This window comes from Pomacea canaliculata, linkage group LG13 (assembly GCF_003073045.1).
Source record: "Pomacea canaliculata isolate SZHN2017 linkage group LG13, ASM307304v1, whole genome shotgun sequence".
Taxonomy (NCBI): domain Eukaryota; kingdom Metazoa; phylum Mollusca; class Gastropoda; order Architaenioglossa; family Ampullariidae; genus Pomacea; species Pomacea canaliculata.
Window position 1 is genome coordinate 1,570,181 of NC_037602.1, and position 22,680 is coordinate 1,592,860.

A 22,680-nucleotide genomic window follows, 5' to 3' on the forward strand; every position below is an offset into this window, starting at 1 on the left:
TCTGTCTCAAGCCTTGTCTTTGGCCAGCATGCAATTTCTGTATGGTATGGCGATCCTGTCTCTTAGCCAGCCAGTTTTGTTTATATATATATATTTTTTTGTCCCTCTCTCTCTCTCCGCCTGGTTTTGCTTCTCAAGCGATGTCAGAAAGGATTTTGTAGGCAACCTCTCTCTCTTTCTTTCTCTTTCTTTCACTCACTCTTTCGCTCTGATTGTCCTGTGTGTAGATGTCTGGACTATATGGCCACGCTCTGATTGTCCTGTGTGTAGATGTCTGCAAGTGCTGGTCTGGACACAAGGTCTGGCACATCGATGTCCGCCAGTGGGAGGTCTGGCAACGGTTGAGCCTTTCCTGTCCCTCCATTATGTTCACACCAGACAAGTTTAACCGAAAGAAAGGGAGACAAGGGAAGAGAGAGATGGAGGGAGAAATCCCGGATAATCAAGGCCAGTCTCTGGAGGATGAATATATTTCTCAGCGGGCCGCCTGTGAAGGACGGACGGAATTGAGGACCGCCCATCGGTCAAAAATGAATTTTGCCGAGTGAACATGGCTTCCAATATGTTTGTTCACCTTTTACACTCTCCAGACTTCCTGAAGTTTTTGCTCACATGATTTCTTCTGCAAATTACTTTTCTTGTTTCAAATTATTTCGTTTTTTTTTTGCCCGACATGCGAAGTTTTAACGAGTTGAGGAGGCGCACTGCTGACCCTCTCGTGGCTGAGGGCAGACGACTGTCAGGAGGAGATGCTGCGGCCACCGGTAATTTCTGTAATGATAAAAGCTTTTATTTAACTTATGGAGGCTTGTGTGGTCTTCTACTTTTTTTTAACATTTTGCTTTCAACTGTTCCTATTGTAAAGTTTCCTCTTCTTCTTTCCTTCTGTACTCTTCCCTTCATTTGTGGAAGCGAGGCTGACAGACAGTTGCTTTCTTCTCCAGCGATTTTTCTGCTTTTCTTTTTGCTTAACCTCGCTGTTTATTCGTTTACATGTTTCTTTTATTTGCACATTGCATTAATGCTTCTCTGAAGCTTTATTTTGTTTTTATTTACTACTTGTAACCGCCCTATTTTCTGCTTGTTGTTGAATTTACTTGAACCGCTGCCATTCCTCGCCGTCACGTGATGTTGGATGGAATTTGTGTTTCTTTTGTCTTCTCTTCTCTGAAACTGAACCTCACTTGACATCCACATCCTCATCCTCATCCTCATCAACCTGTTGTAGAAGTTAAGGATGTCTGTTATATGAGAATATGAATGTTGGAGATATAGCTGACCCATCGCCCTTACCCCCATTTCGTTGTGTGAAATGATTTCTGTGGAAGCACTTTTCCATCAAACAAACACACACAGAGACAGGACCTGCACTCATCAATCCTCGTTACTAAGGTGACGAGCAAGGGTTCAATCATTCAATCACTGCACCAACGGACTGTCTTACCCTCCTTACCATGACCTCGTCAGTGGAGAAAGAATCCCCCTGACTTCCGTTCTCACCCGAAAATCTTCTTGTTCTTTCCTTCCTTAGACAGGTATCGTGGGTGAGGATAGGCAGTCTTGATGTTCTGCTTCACCGACAGAGAACAACCCGCGGCTCTCACCTTCTCGAAAAGGCGACTCGAGCTCTGTTGATGAATCTCGTGCCGACAAAAACAAGTTGGTGTGTCGAGTGCATGCTGTGACACCCAGTGGCAAGTCTTAAGAAGACTGGGGGGATAAAAGTGTCGCAGAGAAATGACGATGCCGTACGATTGTTTGTAAAAGCCTCGCTGTCGATGACCGTAGTAGTTTTTTTAGGATGTGAAAAATTGTCAGCTCCAGCTTCACTTCCGGGCCTCTGGCCGCCATAATCGTGTTCCCCTCCTTCTCCGCGGGCTTCTGATCGCCGGTAGCTGCAAATTTCTCCACGTGGACAGGGCGGCGAAGTTTTTGATCAAATTTTCTCCTTCTTCTCTTGCTGTGGCACCCGCTGTTGTCTCACCTACCCTCCCCACCCTGGCTTCTCTCTCTCTCCCCCTGCACACACACCATCACCACTAAGTGACCCGCCCTCCTCATCTGGTCGACGTGTGGAGACAATCTGGCCAGCCTCTTCCTGCCTCCCTCTGTCTCTCTGCCTGTCTTTGCTTCTCTCTGCCTCTCTCTGTTTCTGGCCAGCCTCTCTCTATCTCTCTCTGCCTCTCTCTTCCTCTCTCTGCTTCAGCTGCTGGCCTGCTCACCGCTGCTCACTTGTTGTGCGAGTGTAATGGGAGGCAGGGCTGCTTTCTCTCACAATCCATCTCGCTTCCACCAGACCTGAGATTTTTTCCTGGCTGCTCGGATGGAAGTAAAAATGCAGCAGCCTGGCATCCTAGAATAAAAAGACTTGCTATTTACTGCCAGCAGAATGGAAGGACCATTAACAGCAATTTAAAAGCAGTTTTGTTTTTTCCCCTCAAGCATCGACTGACGGACTCACGTGCGACTCCACGTCCCGTGGCGACCTCACGCGGCCAACATGAGGAAGGTGAAGGTGTTGGAAATCGTCCTCAGCAACCCCACTGGGGTCTACTTCTCGGGGCAGATCCTTCAGGGCCACGTCAACATGGAGCTGGGCGACAACATCAAGTTGAAAGGTAAAATACTTTACTCTCAGGTTAAACTCTCGCGTTAGTCTCTCGGCAAAGCTCGGAACAATCGTCTCACATGATGCTGAGTGTGGGGTGGAGGGTCATGTAAGTAAGGTATTTAGTCATGTTACCTCTGACCTCTTGTCATCACAAGTTCATCGCCAGCTTCTCATCTCCACCATCGCTGGGTACTAGTAGTAGTCGTCGTCTAGTGGGTAGTCATCAGCTGATGGGGTTAACATCAGGTTCAGTGTTAGTCCTCCAGCTAACACCTGGGGCCAGTTGCACAACACATTCCTAATTTAAATAATCGGTTATAGAAACATTGCACAGCATACTTTTTTAAATAAATTAAACTCGTTTTACATAAAATATATTTTTTTTAAAACCAGACTTTTGTTGTAACACGTGCAACTAAACGTGCTGTAGCCCCTAACCCTCGTCTTCTCCACTGGGATGCTATCCCTCACTGGTACTCCATCTTTTTTTCATTATTATTAGCTGCAGCTGGCTGCCTGGCTGCTCACTCGAGCAAACCTGACACATTCACATGTTCCACACCATCAATGTTTTCTTTTAATAAAAACCCTTCAGGACTCTTCCCCCCGTGCGGCTTGTTTATGAGGCCTGATGCTACAACAAAGACGAGGCGATGACTACTCGATGGTCTGATACACTCCCGCCAGCCTGCAGCCTCCATCAGATGGTTCTCGCGAGAGATTAACATCGGTGATAATCGCGATAAGTCATCTCGCAAGACGGGACTTCACGAGATGTGACCACATCAACTTTTTTTCTGAAAGGTGTAAAAGAGAGGAAAGAATCGGTAGAGGTAGAAGAATATATTTATAGACTATATTATTCTTATTCTCGATCATCACAACATCAGTTTTCATCAGTTGTGTCTGCATGGGCTCGCTGTGAGTCTCCTCATCACACAGCAGACGACTTGTCCGCTTCTGTGGTGAAACTTATCCCTCCATCATTTCAGGGGACTGGGGGAGCGAGAGAGGGGAAGATCAGGGCTGGGAGAGGAAAGACTGGGAGATGGATGGAAGGCAGCATGTGAAGGACGAGTTTAACCTGGGAACACGAAGCTTGTGTAAACAGCCCTCCACCCTTGGATCTTGAGGAGAAGAAGCATTTAATAAATCGTTACTCGCCTTCCTACCCTCCCACTGTCCCTTCTGCCATCCTCACACCTCTGTGGGTCTCCTCCCACCCTATCTGTCACGTGGTTATGTACTAATGTACAAAGTAGATCACAGGAAATGTGTATGTCACGTGACTAGGTTCTGACATACAAAGTAGACCATGTTGATTTCTTGAGTTTTAAAATGTAAATGACTGTTTACATCCACATTTATTTTTCCTCGTCCGCGACTGGAATCGAATCTTGAAATAGCCTCGACCTTACAGTCTGGTCGTTTGCAGGAACATTTTTAAAGTCCTATTCCTGTATGCGTCTGATGATGCTCATTTCAGCCGGCTGTCCTGCAATCAGGTCTTCGACCAGAAAGAAAAAAAAAATAGAAAAAAAAGAATGAAAAGAATGGATGGAGGACAGACAAAAGATTGCGGTTTTAGTTTCGTGATGACACTGCGCTTCCTGCAGGACTGCTACCATCCTTCCTTCCTCTCCTCCCATCCTTGACCTCGGAGGATGCTCTCTCCTCCTGAATACCGGTCTCTCACAATCTGTTGCTTGCTATTTGTATCTTCTGACAGTCCCTCGTGCTGTGTATTTGACCTCCATGGTCCTGGCCAGCCAACTCATTAACCCCGCCATGGTGGCAGCCATAATGAAGAGTGTTCATGCGAGTGTACTTCTGCTTCAGATGCTCCTGCAGCCCATCCTCCTCCCAAGCAGCAAACCGTGAATATGACTACATGTCGACAATGACAGACCAGTGGCAAACGAGTGTCCATGCCTCGAGTGGATGCACAATTCACCTGCCACTTAATTCTCTTCAAATGCTTTGGACTGCCTGCCCCCTAAGTGATGAATATTCCTCCGCGCGTGGTGGGACTACTTGGCAAGGGGAGGTCCATGGCTGTGGGCGTGAGATGAGTTAATAATAAAGATACAAGCTCCATTTTACTTGTAAACAAAGCTATAATGGCCGCTCTCGTCCCTGAAAATGTGCAACAAAGTCAGGTTTACGGAGGTGAACAGCTGGAAGGTGTTTCTGGAGTCGGTCAAAGTGGTTTTCTGTACAAATGAGTTGGTTATCTTTCGTTTAATATTCTAATTTATTCCATCTGAAAATTCGCATGACTTTCTCCTTATTATGTGATACACACCCTCGCACACCAAACTTTGGATTGATTACCGCCTAAAATAAGAGTTTATCTGACCATTGTAGTCAGTCTGTACCAGACATGTTCCTGTCCTCATGTCTGCCTTCTCCATGTAGCAACTGTTGGTCTCCTGCTGTGGCTGGTTTCACAACACATTACAAAGTTTAAATACTTGTCGGCCTTCAACCTATTGATCAACAGATAATCAGTTTTACAGAAATGGTTCAAAGCACAATTTCAGAAAGTTTTAAATGAGATAAAACTGTTAAACTCGTCTAAATGCCATGGGATTGATTTTAGAAAAGTGTATTTTGCTGCTTCAGAGCAATGTTGAGTTTTACAAACATGTCGGCAGCTAGTCCCTGGGGAACCACATCCTGTGACAGGGAAAGGACGAGTGTACTACAGTCGCTAGCCCTGTACTTTCCCGGCATGCTGTCAGTTATTACCCTTTGACCCACAGGATCTGAATGTGGGAGTCATTTACATAAAGATAACGCGATTGTGCCGGAGCGATTGCACGAGGACCTTGTCCTTTGTGCGCTGTTCGTTTTGTCATCTTTTTTCTGTCATCAGCCTTTCCCTTTCGACAGTCGCTTATCCTCCCGTTCTCTAGAAACATCCTCCCACCAGACGCGAAGACGTCGGCGATTCAAATGGAAAATCAATCAGTAAGTCAGTGTGTCTCGGCCTCGTTCTGGAGCTGGCTATTCTCAGACAATCTGCATGCCATTCCTTCTTCTTTTCTTTGTGCTGGTCTTTGAGGGAGCCCATCTGGTCCCAGACCAGTGTAGTGTGGAGTAATGCAAGTCCAAGCTGTCTCGCTCCATGTCCGCTGCGGACCAGGAGAAGGAAGAAAGGAGGGAGGCAGGGGTGGGGAGGATCAGATATTTACATTCAGGTCGGCGATCAACTTTGCACAGCAGCCTCCTGTCTTCCTTACATCAAACGTGTTTCCAAAGATGTGCGGCTCCATGAAGACTTCCAGCATCCTGAAGTATCTGTGGCTGGCTGGTCGAGCGCTCCCATCCCAGATCCTGTACCCTGGCAGTGTTTCCTTTTGACAAAGGCGTTCTTGCAGACAAAACTTTCTTCTTTTGACGGTCACGTGTCAGATTCTAGACGAACGGCACCCAGGGCATGAGCTCAGCTGGTGGCAGCCAAATGAAGAAGAAATTCTGTTTGTTCAGAAATTTGTCGACTGTCGAGTGTCTGGCCTGTCTAGACGCAGGCAACAGGGCACAGGTGGAGATCGGAGGGATAAGAAACGGACAGTTAATGTAGTCTGTCTGGTACTGTCGATCTGATTCCAGTTTTTGACTACTTGACTTCTGGTCTGTCTTGTCGTTTTTGTCTCTCCATGATGACGTGTTGTGGAGGGAGCGAGGGAAAGGATTGCATTCCATTCTATTTTTAATTTCCTTACAGTTTAAATGAAACTTTTTTTCAGGGAATGACTTTAGAAGAGCGCTGGCTTCTGTACTCCGTTCTCTCTTCCCTTCCTAGACACAAACTAATAAACTAATACACATTGACTTAGACGATCTTTTTCTTGCAAGAGTTCCCCGATATAAACCACGTGCGCACTTTAGGAAGCAGACTTTAGAGCAGATTACACAGACAGGCTCGTGGCTGTAGTCCTCCCTCATTGCTCTGGAACATGATCCTCCTTCAACAGCAGTTGCCATTCTTAGCCTCTTTTGATAATGTTTGCGTTGGTTTAAATCACAGAACTTTCGAGGCTTCTGTAGACCCCTCAGCTCGCCCTCCCTCCCACCCTTACCCTCACCCTCACCCTCCCGCAGACTTTCTCAGTCTCCACTTCTCACGCGGCCGCAGCACCCGGATGTACAAATATTTGGACCGCATATCGCTTGTCCCGCGGCCTGTCTCTCAGTCGTCGCCGCTTTGATGAAGGATGGAAACAAGGGTCTTTTATGAAGGAGATCGATGTTCCTCCATCGCCAGTCTCTGCCCTGACAGGTCGAACTCGGAGGGTTCCCTCCCCGGCCCCGCACCGCGGCCTTTCATTACCTTGTCTGGCTTCCACGATGGATTCGGGTCCTGGGCACCGCAGGCCACAGCTTTTACTGTTTGCCACCAGGATGAAAGGCTTTTTCCCTCACTTTCAACACAGACTCTGGACCTGATGATTTCATTTCTTTCATCTCGTCGACAAAAACTTCTACGGAATCATCTATTACAAGTTGGAAATGATAAGGAGGAAGAGTTTGTGGACGGCTTATTTCATGGGCGTCCATACATTAATTTTTATTCTTGGGGTGAAGAATACTACACACAGAAACTGCAAGTTATTATTTCATAATCGTCGCTGACTTTTTGGAGAGCATTTTAAAATGAAAGATGTTTTTAGAAACTTTGACTGTTGAGGTGACGAGTGGACACAGAAAACACACCCGCCGCCCATTTTGAAAGTGTTACACGGATTTTGTTTGATGACAGCAACGATGACATAATCTAAGAGTAATAATAAACAGGGTGGGTGAAGAAGGGATGTGATTGTCTGTTATTTATGTACCTGTGCTGTGGTTGTTGTTCACAGCTACCTCCTGTCACTCACTTGACCATCCTCCCCACTTTTTGTTGTCTAACATAAACTGTAAACAGACCATCTGTGATAAACAACACCCTGACCTCTCTCTATCATCTCCTAGCATCAGTAAGAAAGTTTTTATTATAAACTTTGTTTATTTGCAGACATTCGTCTGGTGGTGCGGGGCAAAGCCTTCGTCCACTGGACCGAGCAGCTGATGCGAGGGCCAGGCGAGAGCCGCTTTCGCGAGATACGTCATCACTCGGCGAGAGAGGACTACGTTGATTGGTCGCAGTCGCTGCTGGGTAGAGGTGAGTTGTTGTTGGAGTTGTAGAGTACAGAGAAGGAATTATCTCCACTGACATCTTATTCTTCTTTACCTGTTCACACTCCTACTCAGTATGTTACTGTACTAGGAGGTCAGCTGATATCAGCCAGGACGACGACGACGACGATGATAACCGCTCTGACATAGTTACTCAACTTTGCGATGTAGGAGGCTGCGGGACTCACCTCAGTTTACACATTCTTCACCACAGAGTTCCTCAGTTTCTTTCCGCCATTTGAAGTCACGTGACACTTTGAGAGAGAACAGATGCTTATTGCCATCAAACCGTCTTCTCTGCTCAACAGTCTGGCATCCGCTACCCGCCCTCCGTCAAGATAAGTCAGGTGTGCCGGGATACACGCACCTCTTGGTGTAAACATGGCGGTTGTTTACAAACACCTGTGTCTGGGCTGCACGTAAATAACAACGCTGTGGTCATGCCGGGGTGGGTGGTGGGTGGTGGGTGGTGGATGGGGGAGACGAGTGGGAAACGGTCCAGAAGGAGGAGAAACTGCGAGACGATCAGTGAGACTGTTACAACAGCTGCCTGCATGACGACAACAGCTGTGGCTATCCGCTGTTAGTAATGTTGCTGTCCCTCCAGCTGTCCCTGACCCTTACTTCAACTAGCAACTGCGTTTCACAATTATTAACACTAATGTATGAAGAAGGAGCTGAAGAAGAAAAGATGGCTAGAAGAAGATTCCTGGGACCTTCATTCACCGCGGAGGGTCAATGGTCTGTGGAACTCGGTGACGCACCCGATGAACTCGCAATGGATGACAGATGTACCCGAGTGCGCGGAACCTGGTTGCACGTCCCTCAGCGCCTGTCAGGAAATGTCGGCAATGAGACTTATTCCTGTAGCGGCCGGCACCAGACCCCGGGGATCAGTCTCAAGCTATTCTGGAATATAAAGCGGAAACATGGAATGTGATTTTAAGGAACTGAGGCTTTGCAGCCGCCCATCCATCCATCCATCCCGTCACAGGTTGTAAACGACTGGTTCCCCTCTTCTCCCCTCCTCCCCGCTCTGTCATTACTTATGTCCTGGAATGTCTTAGACTTCACCAAGTTAGAAATTGTTGTAGAAAGCTGTCTTCTGGGAAGGTAATAACATCTCACAGCAAAGTCTGGCTCGTCTCCCCTCTGAGTGCGTCTTATCGTACAAACGAAAAAAAAAAACCAAACCCAAACATTTACGTGCACACAAATATTTATACATCCGCACCCACAGAGATTTACTTATCCACAATTTTTCCCACTTACAAACTATCAAACACACCTGAGAAAGGTCACACCTGTGACTCAAGCTCCATCACTGATACTCGTGCATGTCAAGACCTGAGCCAATGTCACACCTGACCAGGTGCAAGAACGAGGTGTGTACATGTTCTAGTGTCGGCAAGACTTTCTGTCTGAAGGTTTGTGTCTTGCGAGGGCAAGGTAAGTGTGGAGGGAGTACGACTACTCATTCAGTTTCAAACTTGTCTGGACTTGTCTAACAGCGAGCCTGGAGCAGACTGTCACTGGCATCACTTCATCTCAAATCATGAATCGCTCGGAACTTTTGTGGAAATCCAGCGAGCTTCCTGTCAGATGATTTGCCTCCTGGCTTCCTGCTGACATCAGCTGACACTTTGCCCATCACTGTCCAGTGTTTTACTGGCTGTGATGTGGACTTTTGTTGTCGGGATGCTGGTGTCGTGCGCTGCGCCCTGTTGTCCTCTGGGTATAACGGACAGCCGCAGCTGATAAACAGGAGTGTAATGGTAGTAAACAATGTCAGTAAACAAACAGGAATGTAATGGTTGTAAACAATGTCAGTACACAAACAGGACTGTAATGGTAGTCAATAAAAAAAAAAGGAATGTAATGGGTAGTCAGTGGTAACAGGAGTGTAATGACAGTGAACAAACAGGACACAGGACTGTCAGCTGTCAGTGAACAGGACTGTGATGATAGTCAATGAACATACAGGACCTGAGAACACCAATCAGCGGACAAAGTGAGGTGTAACCCTAGACACCAGACACTAGACACCGGGTACATGTTACTGAGGTGTAACCCTTGACACTAGACACTAGACACCAGACACTAGACACCAGACACTAGACACCCGGTACAGTTACTGCTAGTCCGGGTAGACAGCCTGTGATGTAGTCGTACAGACGGATGTCAGTCACTGTGATGGTGTCATCAGCCAGGGGGCGGGGTGGAAGTGAACACCCTGTCGGTGTGTCTGGTGTAATTGTGGCGGCTAGCCCGGGGCCCGCAGTGTGGCGCCACCAGCCTGTAATGGCGACTTGTGCAAATTTCTGTCTCATCTCGTGTGGCCGCCGGCACCTTGCCACACTGGCAGTCTGTAATCTAAGCAAATTTACATCTGATGGCGCGTGGCCACCACAGTCCGCTACCCACTCGCCCCCCGCAGCCATGGACGGCGGAAGTTGCAGCAGCTGGCGCGCGCATGCGCTCAAGCTAAAGTTTCTATTTATAGCGGATAACGGAGGCAGGAAGCGGTCGAAAAAACCAACCCAAATGTGGTTCATCAACTCACAAGGGAAGAACTCAACACACGATCGTCTTGCGTTTCTGGAGATGGAATAATAAAAAAATTAATTGCGAGTCTCATTTGCTTTGTTGAGCAGACTTTGTATTTCGCTCGCTATTCGGCGTCCTTAGAGACTGGAACCAGTGTGCACCACGAACTTGTCTTACTGGACTGATTGCAGACAATTGTTCTTTCAGTTAATTACTAGAACGAGGCTGATGTGTACACAGCTTCCGGTTTAGTCACATTCATAGTTTAAGTAAACTCGCTGAGACTAGCAGCGGAGAACTTTGCACGTGACCAAGTGTTGGTCTCGGCTGACAGACAGCAGTCCACCTCTTCAAGTCCGACAGACAGCAGTCCACCTCTTCATGTCCGTGGTCAGTAACATGAAGCACAGTTGTCTGCTCCAGGTGCCCTGACAGTGTTTAGTACCTGCACGTCTGTCCATGCCGTGGTCACACGCTTAGAAATTATTTGTGAATGAACTTTTACCCTCTAGGTGTCTCAGGTGAACCCCGGCTATTAGCATGTAGTCCATGCCATGGTGATCAACCTTTGAACTCCTCATACACATTAAAAACCGCACGTGCTGGAGACGATATATATAAACTGAGAATTTGCTGATCACAACATCAGTCACCTCAGAATAAATATGTGCACATCTATACTTTGTGCAAAGTAATGTTGATACTAGTATACAGGTGCTGCAGCCATATTATTACAGAGAGGGGAAAAAGAGAAAGAGAGAGAGAGAGAGGACATCAAGGTGGTTCTTTGAAGTTCTGAAGCGATGACATCAAAGACAGCGACGGTGAGGACGAGTCCGACATTCTGTGTTGAAATGCCATTAGCTGAAATAGGTAAAATGAATTTCCCGATTAAAAAATGTGAAAAAAGCGGAACAATATTGATGAGGAATTCTTGACGGTGGAGATTAAAGTTGTCATCACTGCCAGCACCCAACTACCTGCAGCTCATCTAAAACTTAATTAGCTCATTAAACGCACCGGACATTCCAACAGAAGCCGCTCATCAAAGACATGCTAGAGAATGGAATCAGCAACCCAAGGTCCCTTGGTGTCCAGGAATGAAGGCTGATGAAGATCCTGTTGGTAGAAAAAAGTTGCATTCAGCGATGTAGTGCAGCCTCCATTGCGAGGAAACCGGAAGTGGAAGGATACAAAGGAATTGACAAGCCCTGTCACGCAGAAGGCTGTGAACTCATCAGAGTTGGTTCATCCCTCAGGAGGGTATGTGACCTCTCACCCCGCACCACAGCAGCAGACATGCGCACACGCAACAAATGCATGTAATAAGCATCACAACAGGAAGTCTGTCACTGGGCATGCGTTGTTGGAACTTTCTACCCGGTGTACTACTACACGGAGGGTATGGATGGGTGATGTCACCATGTGCGTGTATTTCTTGTTTATCCTGGCTGACAAGTTCCTGTTGTGTTTATCTTGTTAGTGCAAAGAGTTCAGTGTTGTTGGCGAGGGTCAATGACCAAATGAATGTCATTCCACTATTACACAGTTGGTGTTGGTCGCTCAGTCCACAGCCTGTCGACTGCGAGAGTTGTTTGACCGACTTTTCTTCCTCCCAATCATCACTCCTTTCCTTCAGCACTCATCGTTCTCCACGAGGAAACACGGTTATCCTGTAAAAACACGGTTATCCTGCGCACGCGCACTGTTATTATCGTGTAGAAACAGAAATTCTGGGACCACCCGCACAATACATGTTAAACATTTTACACACTGAGTTTATGGAAACAATTGACAACAATCAAAACATTTTCAAGCTCAACTTGTTTAAACAAAACACACACGTGATTTTCAAGGCACCTGACCGACAAACAGCGAGTTTTGAAATCGTTTCTACATTTTCTTCCTGACAACAGTTAGAATTTATTAGAAACAGACTGCGCACCTAGCTCCTGGCCTTTCACAAACTCGTGTTTTCCCTTAAACATCAGCAAATGTTTATCATAAACACATGTTTTGTGCAAACAAAGGATTGCGGACTTTGTGATGAGGTCAGCAACTACACACTGTCGTCTGCTGCCTCCTGGACTCACTGAGGTGGATTTTATTAAAATTATTTTCACAGCTGCAGACGTTTAACAAGACAGTAAACATGTCGGACCATCTTGTGGTCTTGTTAGTGTCAAGGCTCGCATGATGTACAGACTACATTGGAAATAAGGGGAAGAGCAGAAGAACAGAAAGACAGAAGGGAGGAGGCAGAAGTATGACCACCAAGTGTTTTTTTACCCCACCCACCCTTTCCTGTCTTCCAATCCTGCTGAAAATAACTGCCCAGGTTTTTGGAAGAAAGAGGGAGGGATGCTACCCGAGGTGGCTGGAGACAATGTGGTTGTGAAGACTGGTGGCTGTAGGGAAGGAAGGATGGCGGTAGGTTTCATTCCGTAGATCGCCAGACGACTAGTCGGCCTCAAAGGTCATAGGTCATCCACTGATTGCTGTCATCAATCAAGGGAAGACAAGAGAGGGTAGGAGTACTCCACAGTGAACTATGCTTCATTCCCATTGTACACACCCTGTCAACTTGTTCATAATAGAAATGTGGCCCTTATTTATTGTAAGCTCATTTTTGTTGGGAGGGTGGGTGAGAGGGTGTGGTTGTCGAGAGCAAGAGACAGAAGCAATAAAAGAAAAAAAACGAGAAAAAAATGAGGAAGAAGAGAGAGAAAGAAAAAAGGATCAAAAAGTAAAAAGAGAAAAAGAAATATAAATAGTGAAGGTCCAATTTCTGGGCCTGGAATCAAATAAATATAATAGGCTTGTGGAGGATTTCAAAACCATTTCTCTTCTTAACACAGCTGTCCGCGTGGCACGTGCACTGGTCGTGCTGCATTCTGTCTGCTCGGCCTTGTGTTTATTTGTTTTGATGGCAACCTCCTGACAGACCTTCACCCGATGATAAATTACCCGCCTTCTGACCATCAGCTGAGCTGTCGCTCCATCTCTGACTGTCTGCTTACTTACTGTACAATGCATTTCCTCCTCCTGCCTTTCACGAAAAATCGTTTATTTTCTTCGCCAGTTGTTCGTCCCCATCAGAGAGAACGGGGAGGAGAAGAAGAGATTAAACATAATTGAGAAATGATGCCAAAAAATGGATGGAAGGAACAAAGAACTCATTTCGCCCCATTATGGCCATTATGAAGTGAGGTTCAGGCAGTCATGTTCCGATCTTAATTAGGCAAGAAAATTAATTTGCGGCTTGCGTGCATGGACAGATCCCGACAGCCTGACATCTCCTCCACTGGCGGCTAAAAACACAGGGCGGGGGGTCACAAGACCTGGGTAATCATGTAATTTTCATCCATTTGTGCCTTGTGTAGCTGGTGTATCGCCGCCATGTCTTGTCTTTGCATCCTGACAGGTACTCGGCATGCACGCGCAGTTCTTACCGGTGTTCACTCCTCTAAAAATAACCGCTCACTTATGCTCATTATTCCTCCTGAAGTTACCCAACCCCTCCCAAAAACCCTCTTCCCACAGTTTTTAGTTTCTAGCCATGGACACAATCGCCATGGTAACGCAGCATCCTCTACTTGATACGAGGGAAGGCGGCCTGGTGGTGGTTAGCGACTGTCACCAACACAGTGAGGACTCGATGTCCTGGGTTCAGATCTCGTCTCGGGCACGTTATTTTTTCTGTTTGTGGCATCTGTTTACAGGGTTGACAGGAAACAGAGTAATGCTGTTATAGGGTAGGAATGCAGGTCATGTGAATAAATGTAATGCTGTCACAACGTACGAATACAGGTAACACTGTCACAGTGTAGGCACACAGGTAATGCTGTCACGGTGTAGGAATGCCGGTCACGTGTAATGTCTGAGTGTAAATCTCTTTTCTGTGTTTGTGGACAGCACCATCGTCGGGCTCCAGCACCAAGCGCGAGCTGCCAGCCGGCCAGTACACCTACCCGTTCCAGTTCCAGCTACCCAGGAGCGTGCCGACGTCCTTTGAGGGTCAGCACGGGTACCTCCGTTACTGGGTCAAGGTCACCATTCAGCGGCCTTGGAATCACGATGCGTCGGCCAAAAAGGTCTTCACGGTCATCTACCCGGTGGATCTGAACCGCGATCCTTCAGCCAGTGTAAGTACAGGCCTTCTGTGGGACCGCTTGACTGAAACAGCTGCAGCGTCCTCACGACGACGACGACGACGATAAAGTATGAAGTATAACGCCCAGTCCTCCCTCTGAGGCAAAGTCAAACTTACAGCATTACAAAAACCGGGAAGTAAGGTATCTCACTTGAGGACAAAGATGGGAAAGTATCCATGCACCTTTGGGTAGACAGGAAAGTAAGCATGTAGGTTGTGGCTGATGTCGACCCCAGAACAGGAGGAAGCACTCCGTGAACCCAGTGAAGAGGAAGCTTGCTGACATGAGAAATAATCATTGTAGTGGACGAGCAAAGAAGGAACAGGTAGGTGATGGGCGATTGAAGGCGTTCAAATATTCAGACCATGATTGCTCCGACAAGTACTGGCAGTTGTTGTTGAATCCATCCATCACCACACTCGCTCAGTCTACATTGTCACAAGACGATATTGTCATCACAACACAAAACATTTTGCTTGTGCAGCAAGTGTGTACTTGTTTGTTTTTGTTTTTGTTGTTGTTCTCGCAGAGCATCTATCACAGAAAAGACACTGAAAGCCTCGGTGCCAGTCACATTTGCTGTTGCAGGACATCAGACTTATTGCCCGCTGCTTGATGTCGAGAGAGACAGACTGACATACACTTCAGTGATGTTTGCAGACTTTGTTTTGTTTCTCTCTTTATTGTTAAAACGGTTTTTGCATCGCTGTCCTCGTCCCAAGGGGCGTCCATTGGACACGGACAGAGAGACAAATGAAGCTGATTGTCGGAAAAAATTGTTGTCGGTGGGAATAGGAAATGACACTGAGGTGGCCTTACATGGTGTTGGGAGGATGGTTTGTACACACTTCTGTCAGTGCCATGACATGTCAGTCTGTGGACAGGCTCAGACATCCTGTCTGCCGACACCGGCAACATTCATCCTCCATGAACTCGTCATCGTGCAGACTCACACAAAGGTAGACATGTTTGAGGTTCATAGCAACAGCCTAGCAACAGCCCTCAAGCTTACTTTATGAATTTGTTTACATGAAAACATTTTCAGACTCTAGAGACATGATTGCTGGAGGAGAGGGGGACATTGTGATGCTTTTATTTGAGCTTGTCTGGCATTGGAAACATCGCGAAGCCACGTCCTCCATGTCTTTGATCGTTTGTTTCTAGATGTTTCTGTCCTTGTCCACGTGACACTTCAGACCAAGCGACTGTGGCGGTTTCTTTTCATCCATTCATTAGCTGTGAGAGACTGGAGTCAGCAAAAAAACAACTGCTGGGTGTGAGAGACTGGAATCAGGCAAAATTAATTGCTGTGAGAAAATGGAATCAAGCAAACAACTAATGGTTTTAGAGACTGGAATCAGGCAGCTGCTGGCAGGGCGAGTGAGCCTCAGATCCTCCGGGGGCTGAGGCCGAGGGTAATGAGGGTAATGAGGCGATGCCATCTGGATGTTGTGAGCTGTAATGAAGCGTGTAGGATAGTATGGGTCACGTGGTTTTACTTTCTTTGTACGTGATTCCTTTTATCTCCTTTCTTGTTAGTCCATCTCATCATTGGGAAACATCTCGCTCTTAGTGTTGTTCTCTTGCTCAGAGAAAGAGATAGAGGTGGGTGGGGGATGAATGAATGGATAGGTAGAGAGGGAGGAATGTGGCAGTGCTAGTCACGAGGTGAGAGGTTTGTTCATCATTCCATTATTTGTGATCACTACGTCCGTGATTGATAAAACAATATTTTAAAAAATTCATAGGAAGTGGATGCTTTAACCTCTTGAATCTTTGGAATTTTTTCTCTATCGTTCCTGTTCCTCTGGGATTTGCTGCTTGACCGTCTGTCGGACAGGTGTGATCACCAGTGACTATGATCACCAGTGACTATGATCACCAGTGACTATGCTGAGCTCTCTGATGATGGACCTCGCTTATAACATCTGATCACAAGTCGTATGTCCAGAATATAGTTTTATTGTTTGCTTATGAACACTGCTGTCATGTGACAGACCTTCGGTGGAGAAGGGATCTGAACAGAACCTGTGTGGTTGTCCACCAGGCGCCAGCGACAGGTCCCTGAGTATCAGCGCATCACCGACATTTTCCAGATTTCTGGTGCAGCTTGCATTCTCTGTTCTTCCAGCAATGTCTTCTTGTTATTTTCTGTCCATCTTTTCGCCACTTTAGCTGAAGGTCAACGCTTTTAGCTCCAGCGTCTGGGAATTAATGTCCCCCGGCGACAGTTTGCACGATTCTTGTATTTCATTTGGAGTGGAATTCTCTTGTGATGCCGATGTCACCTAGTTGCTAGGTCACGTGACCTGTAAACTAAGCCAGCCGTGGATCCTGTTTTGCTATCACCTCCCCCTCTCACCACCACGACCACCACCGCCGCCGCCGTCATTTACATTATTGTCGTGACCGTCGTCACCTCGTGATGATAACTAAATAGAGGATAGACGAGTCAATCGAAAGACCTCGACTAAACGCTGTACAATGCATATGTCTTCAGTCTTGAGGAAATTATCATCTTTGATGACATGATGCAGACGTGGATAAAGCAGGAAATGTAACATCTACTTTCATACAGTAAGATGATAAAAATATCTTTGTTGTCGTTGTTGTCGTTGTTTAGATTCTCACAGCCAGTTTGAGGTCAGCCAAACCTCGAGCCCCACATTCAGTGCTCGCCAGGTCTCAGTCCCTGACCACCTCACATCAATGATTCAGTTGTTGTCCTGTTGGCCCTCGTCAGACGACAAGCTTTTCTAATCCGTTTACAGTCAAGGATTTCTTTTCAGCTTTGGACTCGTGTTCTTGTTCCTCCTGCAGCTTCTGGTCTTAACAGTGACAATGGAGATTGGCATTAAGTTGTCTGGAGAACCGAGAATGTTCTACCACGATGAAACACACTGGTGTTCTTCAAGTACTGGTGGTAACATGGAGATGATATTGTCTGAGACAAGTTAACAGAAGTTGAGCCGAGGACCTACCAACATTTGCCAAGATCTTCATTCTTCAAAGTCGTGTAGTTTGGGTTCAAATGAGTTTTATTTAGAGCACGTGGTGAACTTTAATTAATGTACGAGACATGGCGAATGAAACTGTTTACTGCACTGAGAAGTTAGAGGAGAGAGGATGTGTTAAAGCGCCAGATGCCAGACCACAAGGAATGTTACAGTCCACACACAGATCGTTGAATGCAGTTTGAATCCTTTCAGAGGAAGGAGCGCATCCATCACAGCCGGGCCACGCCAGTTCACGGCGCATGCGCACAAAGGCGGGTAGAACAGCAGGTGCAGTCGCTGCACTTTATACACATTACAATTCAATTAACGGAAACCTTTTTAGAAATACCGAAATTTCACATTTAAACCAACTTGCCGAAAATGTGCTTCAGACTGCAGAACCGTTGGATGTTTATGTGCGATTGAAAGGGTGGGAACCCTCCAGCAGCTCGACGAGAAAAGGGTGGAGAAGGGGAAGAATGCACGTGTTAACCCAACAAAGCGCCTTGCCACCCGGTGAATTTCCGCCAAGACCAAGTGTTTCGAAATATTTATATTCCTGATGGATATAAAAAAAAAGAAAAGAAACCCAAACCAAACCAAGACAGAGAGTAGAGTTGCTCTGTAGGACTTGGACAACCTGCAGGGTGGACTCGCATGGAGTCATGCCAAAAGACAGGAATAATCGGATTTGTCACTCGTCCACACACTCTCACACACTCACGTGACCCCGCGAGAGTTCACATGTCGGGCTGCATATCCTCGCCCACGGCGACAGAGAGGTGTTCACATCATCGGTTGTCTCAACATGTCTTGTGTCCTCCGGGCAGTGAGCAGCATGACATACAGTGTATGGAGAACTTGTCTGTGCCGGGATTAGGAGGCCACAGGAGGAATGTCGATGTGTTGTTGACATGACGACTGGCAATGTAAACAACTAATGTCACGCAGTAAAAGATTTTTGTAAAAAAATTATTATCACCACTCGCTTGTCCTTGGAGGTTCACCGAGGACCTCCTTGTGGCAGAGACCCTGGACCTGTTCGTCTTGATTGTAGGGACACTAGTGAGTGAGTTGGACTCACTGCTTGTCTGTAGAGTAAAGTGCATCACGGGTAGAGCAAGACTCCCCTCTTCTCTTCCGGGGCGACAAAAGCTTTCAACTGAAATGTTGAAGTCGGATTTGTCCCTTTCTTTAAAAAACTAAACCAACAACTGACAGCCATCAGCATCTGCTCACCTCTGACCTTTCAGAGAAAAGAACGTGGAGTAAGATAACTCAGGATAGCGGAGAATGCAGGAAAAAAACAAAATAAGAGAAAGATGAGAAAAGACAGGAGGAAGAATTAAGCAAGTTGGACAATGGAGCAAAAACTCACACGACAGGACATAATGGGGTGACCGTGCGTGCGTGTGTCCGTGTGTGTGTGAGTGCGGGTGTGCGTGCGTGCGTGTGTCCGTGCGTGTGTGTGTGTGCAGACAGTGCAGTGGTATTAGCATCTCCTGGCGACAAGAAAAACTGAAAAGGCTTGAAGACAAAAAACAAGGCACATCAGAGCTTGCAGCAGCAGCAGCAATACACAAGGTGTGCTTGCACAATGTAGGTCTCCAACATGGGGTGGATGGGGAGGGATGGGGAGGGATGGGGAGGGAGAGGGTTTTCCCCGACTGACCCAGTTGCTAGTGGAGGAGGGCCTTTCCGTTGTTACAGTTACCAACACCCGCTGAAAACATCATTTTGGCAAACCCAGGCTAAACTTAAATGAAAAGACTTCCCAGATAATTGCATTTGCACCTCTGGAGAAATATAATCATTGTGGAGCAGCTTCTCTAATCTTTTCTTGAACATGTCCAAATCCTGAACAACAGAAAGAAAACCTTTGAGCCAAGTGTAAGAGACGATGAATAAAAGATGAGGACGATGAAAAAAGCGACAATCTCAAGGTGTTAACCTCGCGGGGGTCTTCTTGTCTGATGGCTGTTGCTCAACCCTGGATGTCGGTGAACCACGTGGTGCATGTTAACCCTTGTGCATCTCACCTTTCGCGTGTTTTGAGACAATTTTTGGGGAAAAATTAGTGTGCTTCATGGGAATGATGTGTGAGGCTTGCTTTTTCACATTTTGGATGATTTCAAAGTGTTGTTTATCTGCTGTTAATGACAATCTCGTGTTGTCTTTCAACTGCAATCATACTACATTTCAACTACTACATCAGTTCAGTTGGAAAACATGGTGGATACAGTCTGTGGTCACTCCAGGGGTTAACTGTCTGCCTGCTACACCTGTCACCACGGCTGTAACCTGTCATCGCAAAGGACATGGCTAATACCACGCATGTGATGCTGATGATACCAGGATAATTCCTGTCTGCTTTGATGCTGGCAGACTTCCATCCATTACTTGGTCTCCACAAAATGTCATTAGAGCGAAATAACTGTAATGGAGACAAGGAGGGCCCCCAGACACGGTCTTTATTAAATCTCAGATGGACTCAGTCAGCAGAACATCGATTTGAACCTTAGAAGCCTGACGATGCGAGTCTGTGGCAAGATGATGCTCCTTGTTTTTGTTTTTGTTTTTGTTTTTGTTTGTTTTTACCTGTGTTGTCAGCAGACATCAGCTCAGTATTCTGTTTTGTGTGAACTGTGGTGTCCACAGGCAGCAGTGCAGTCGCAGAAGCAGAAGAAGTTGTGCTGTCTGTGCTGTCGCTCGGGGCCCGTCACCGCGGTGCTTGCTGTCGCTCAGCGAGGGTTCGTCCCGGGGGAGACCATCCACGTGCACGGCGAGGTCACCAACATGTCGAGACGCAAGATGGCCAGCTCGTCCGTGGAGCTGCTGATGGTAGGATGAGAAAGGGTTTTGATTCCTCTTTGTGTGTGTGTGTGTGAGAGATACATACTCTTGTCACACTGCTTTCGTCCTGCTGTTGACTACAGTCGCTGATGTTTATTTAATGTTATTGTCGGTGCAGACGGTGATGTACCACACGCCCACCAAGTCGCGGGCGATGACCCAGCAGGTGGGCAAGGTGAAACGTGGCAACATACCTGCAGGTGACAGCGACCACTGGGAGGCCGAGAAGATGGTTATTCCTCCTTTACCGCCATCGCATCTTCACGGCTGCAGCATCATCGACATCAAGTATCAGCTGCAGGTGGGTTCCATAGAGGCGCATGGCTCCTCACACTTTAGCTGTTATGTAACTACAACTGTTACAACTCATCCACCCGTTTTCTACCCTGAAATTAACTTGAATCGCTAACTGCTGAAATTCTGTTAAGAAAAATAAACACACCAACAACATTAAAACAGAATTTTGAAAATTGTTTTGTGCCTTGAATCAGCTCCGCGTGGAACCAGTCGGTCCGGCCTTTGACCTCAGCGTTCCTCTGGAAATTGTCATCGGCACCATTCCTCTCAACGCCGTCGTTCAGCGGTTCGTGGCTGCCTATCAGCTGACCCCGCCCACTCCGCACAGACACGCCCTCCCTGCACTTCCGGGTTACGGTCCTGCGCATGGGCATCACGGAGCGGCCCCGGATGTTACTCCAAAACGAAGTCTTCATCATTGTGTTCGTGAGTACAGTTGTAGTAGAGGACAACCATCATCGCTGGTCATCAGCTAACTGCTAGCAGCGTGTTAGGCACGTGACTCCAAGCTGATACTTCTAGAAACTTCCGTCTGACACGCGATCCTCTGTAAGAGATCCTTAATGTCTCAGCCAAGCTCAGTTCTACCTGCAGTTTTTACCTGCTATTCGTGGACGCACACGAAAGGTTATCGCCTGTCAGGGAAAGTAAGAGCAAGGGATAGCTACTGCTGTGTGTGGACGATCGTCCAGAGATCGTGCTTGAGGTGTGGAGGGTGGAGATGTGTGCTAAGGTGGGTAGTGGAAAGCCGTGCTAGGGTGGATGGTAAGAAGGAAGAAGGGTTGGGTAAAGAGGACAATTAAGTTGTTTAATGTTACCTTTGAGCGAGTGTGAAAGTGTCGAGTGCCTGACCTCAAGCTGTCGTTGTTGCTGTGCAGCCCACGGTTTCGCCCCCTACGTCTTCGGCCACACCAGAGCGCGTGACGAGGACGACGACGAGAACACGAGAGGTGACAGTCACTACACCCCCGCCTACACCTACTACACCTGGCAGCCAGACGACCTGCAACAGCGACGACAACAGACAGGTGTCCGCTTTGCGGCCTGATACGTGAAGACGAGGCTGGTGCTTCTTTGTCAGTTTTCGTGGACTAAATCACAGGGAGTGACGTCAGTCCCAGGCTAAAGAAACAGCGGAACGACTTGCACGGAACCCGTTGGCCGGTGGACCAGGGTCCAGGATCTGGGGGCACAGTGGGTGGCTGATGTCTAACAGCTAAATGTCATGTGAAACAGTTGATAAGCACGTGACACATTTAGCTGGACACAGTGTCCACTCGACCCCACGTCTTCCATTGGTCGACTTGATGTGTCGTGACCATCAGCACATCCGTGACATTCTAGAGACAAACATGAGATTATTCAATGGACCAACTGGACGACAAGAGAGACTGTTTGAAAAGATGAGTGTAAGGAAGAATGTTGTAAGATATTTTTCTTAGCCGAGGGTAAATTATTTTTCCACTTGCTTGTACAGTGATACCTCGGTTCTCGAACGCCTTGACTTTCGACCAAATCGGTATTCGACCAGGAAATTCGAGAAAATTTTGTCTTGGAATCCGAACAAATATTTGGAACTCGAACATCCGAACGTCCGAAATGAGCCGAGTTGAGCCGAATGGCGTTCATTCTGCCCAGCGCGCCTTGCTTGCGTCATCAGTGTGAGTGCAGAGAGAGAGAGAGAGTCACGTTTTTGTGGAGAGAGTCATGAAATGTGTGCAAAATGGGCAGAAATCGCAAATTTTGTTGAACAACATCACCCTGATAAAGTGGTAGCAAATAGAGCAGTTAACATTTTTAATGACAATGTTATGTCCACTTTCCGCAAAATTTGGCAAAGGAGAAAAAAACAGCAAACAATTGACAAATTCTTCCGTAGAGAAATCAGACAAGCAACTGCAGAGCAAGATTCTGAGTCTCCTCAGCAAAAGATACAGAGAACAGAAACACCCGAAGAGCAGTTACCCTCTGTTTTTATTGAAGAGGACTCCCCTTCAAAACAATAACCATCCCCCTTCCCTCCTCCCTCCACATTCATTCC

At 46.9% G+C, this 22,680-nt stretch overlaps 1 protein-coding gene across 2 annotated transcripts in view; it reads left to right on the forward strand.

The window, feature by feature from the left end:
* The window catches only part of LOC112554588 (arrestin domain-containing protein 3-like), a 32,644-nt gene extending 10,470 nt beyond the window's left edge, over positions 1-22,174 (forward strand). For both annotated transcript variants that reach the window (XM_025222436.1, XM_025222437.1), the window contains exons 2-8: positions 2,443-2,618; positions 7,632-7,778; positions 14,255-14,484; positions 20,148-20,330; positions 20,461-20,643; positions 20,834-21,065; positions 21,518-22,174. In XM_025222436.1, the coding sequence (XP_025078221.1) occupies positions 2,501-2,618; positions 7,632-7,778; positions 14,255-14,484; positions 20,148-20,330; positions 20,461-20,643; positions 20,834-21,065; positions 21,518-21,687 (1,263 nt within the window). In that variant the 5' untranslated portion in view covers positions 2,443-2,500 and the 3' untranslated portion in view covers positions 21,688-22,174. The remainder of the gene's footprint in view (positions 1-2,442; positions 2,619-7,631; positions 7,779-14,254; positions 14,485-20,147; positions 20,331-20,460; positions 20,644-20,833; positions 21,066-21,517) is intronic.
* The last annotated feature ends 506 nt before the right edge of the window (positions 22,175-22,680 follow it).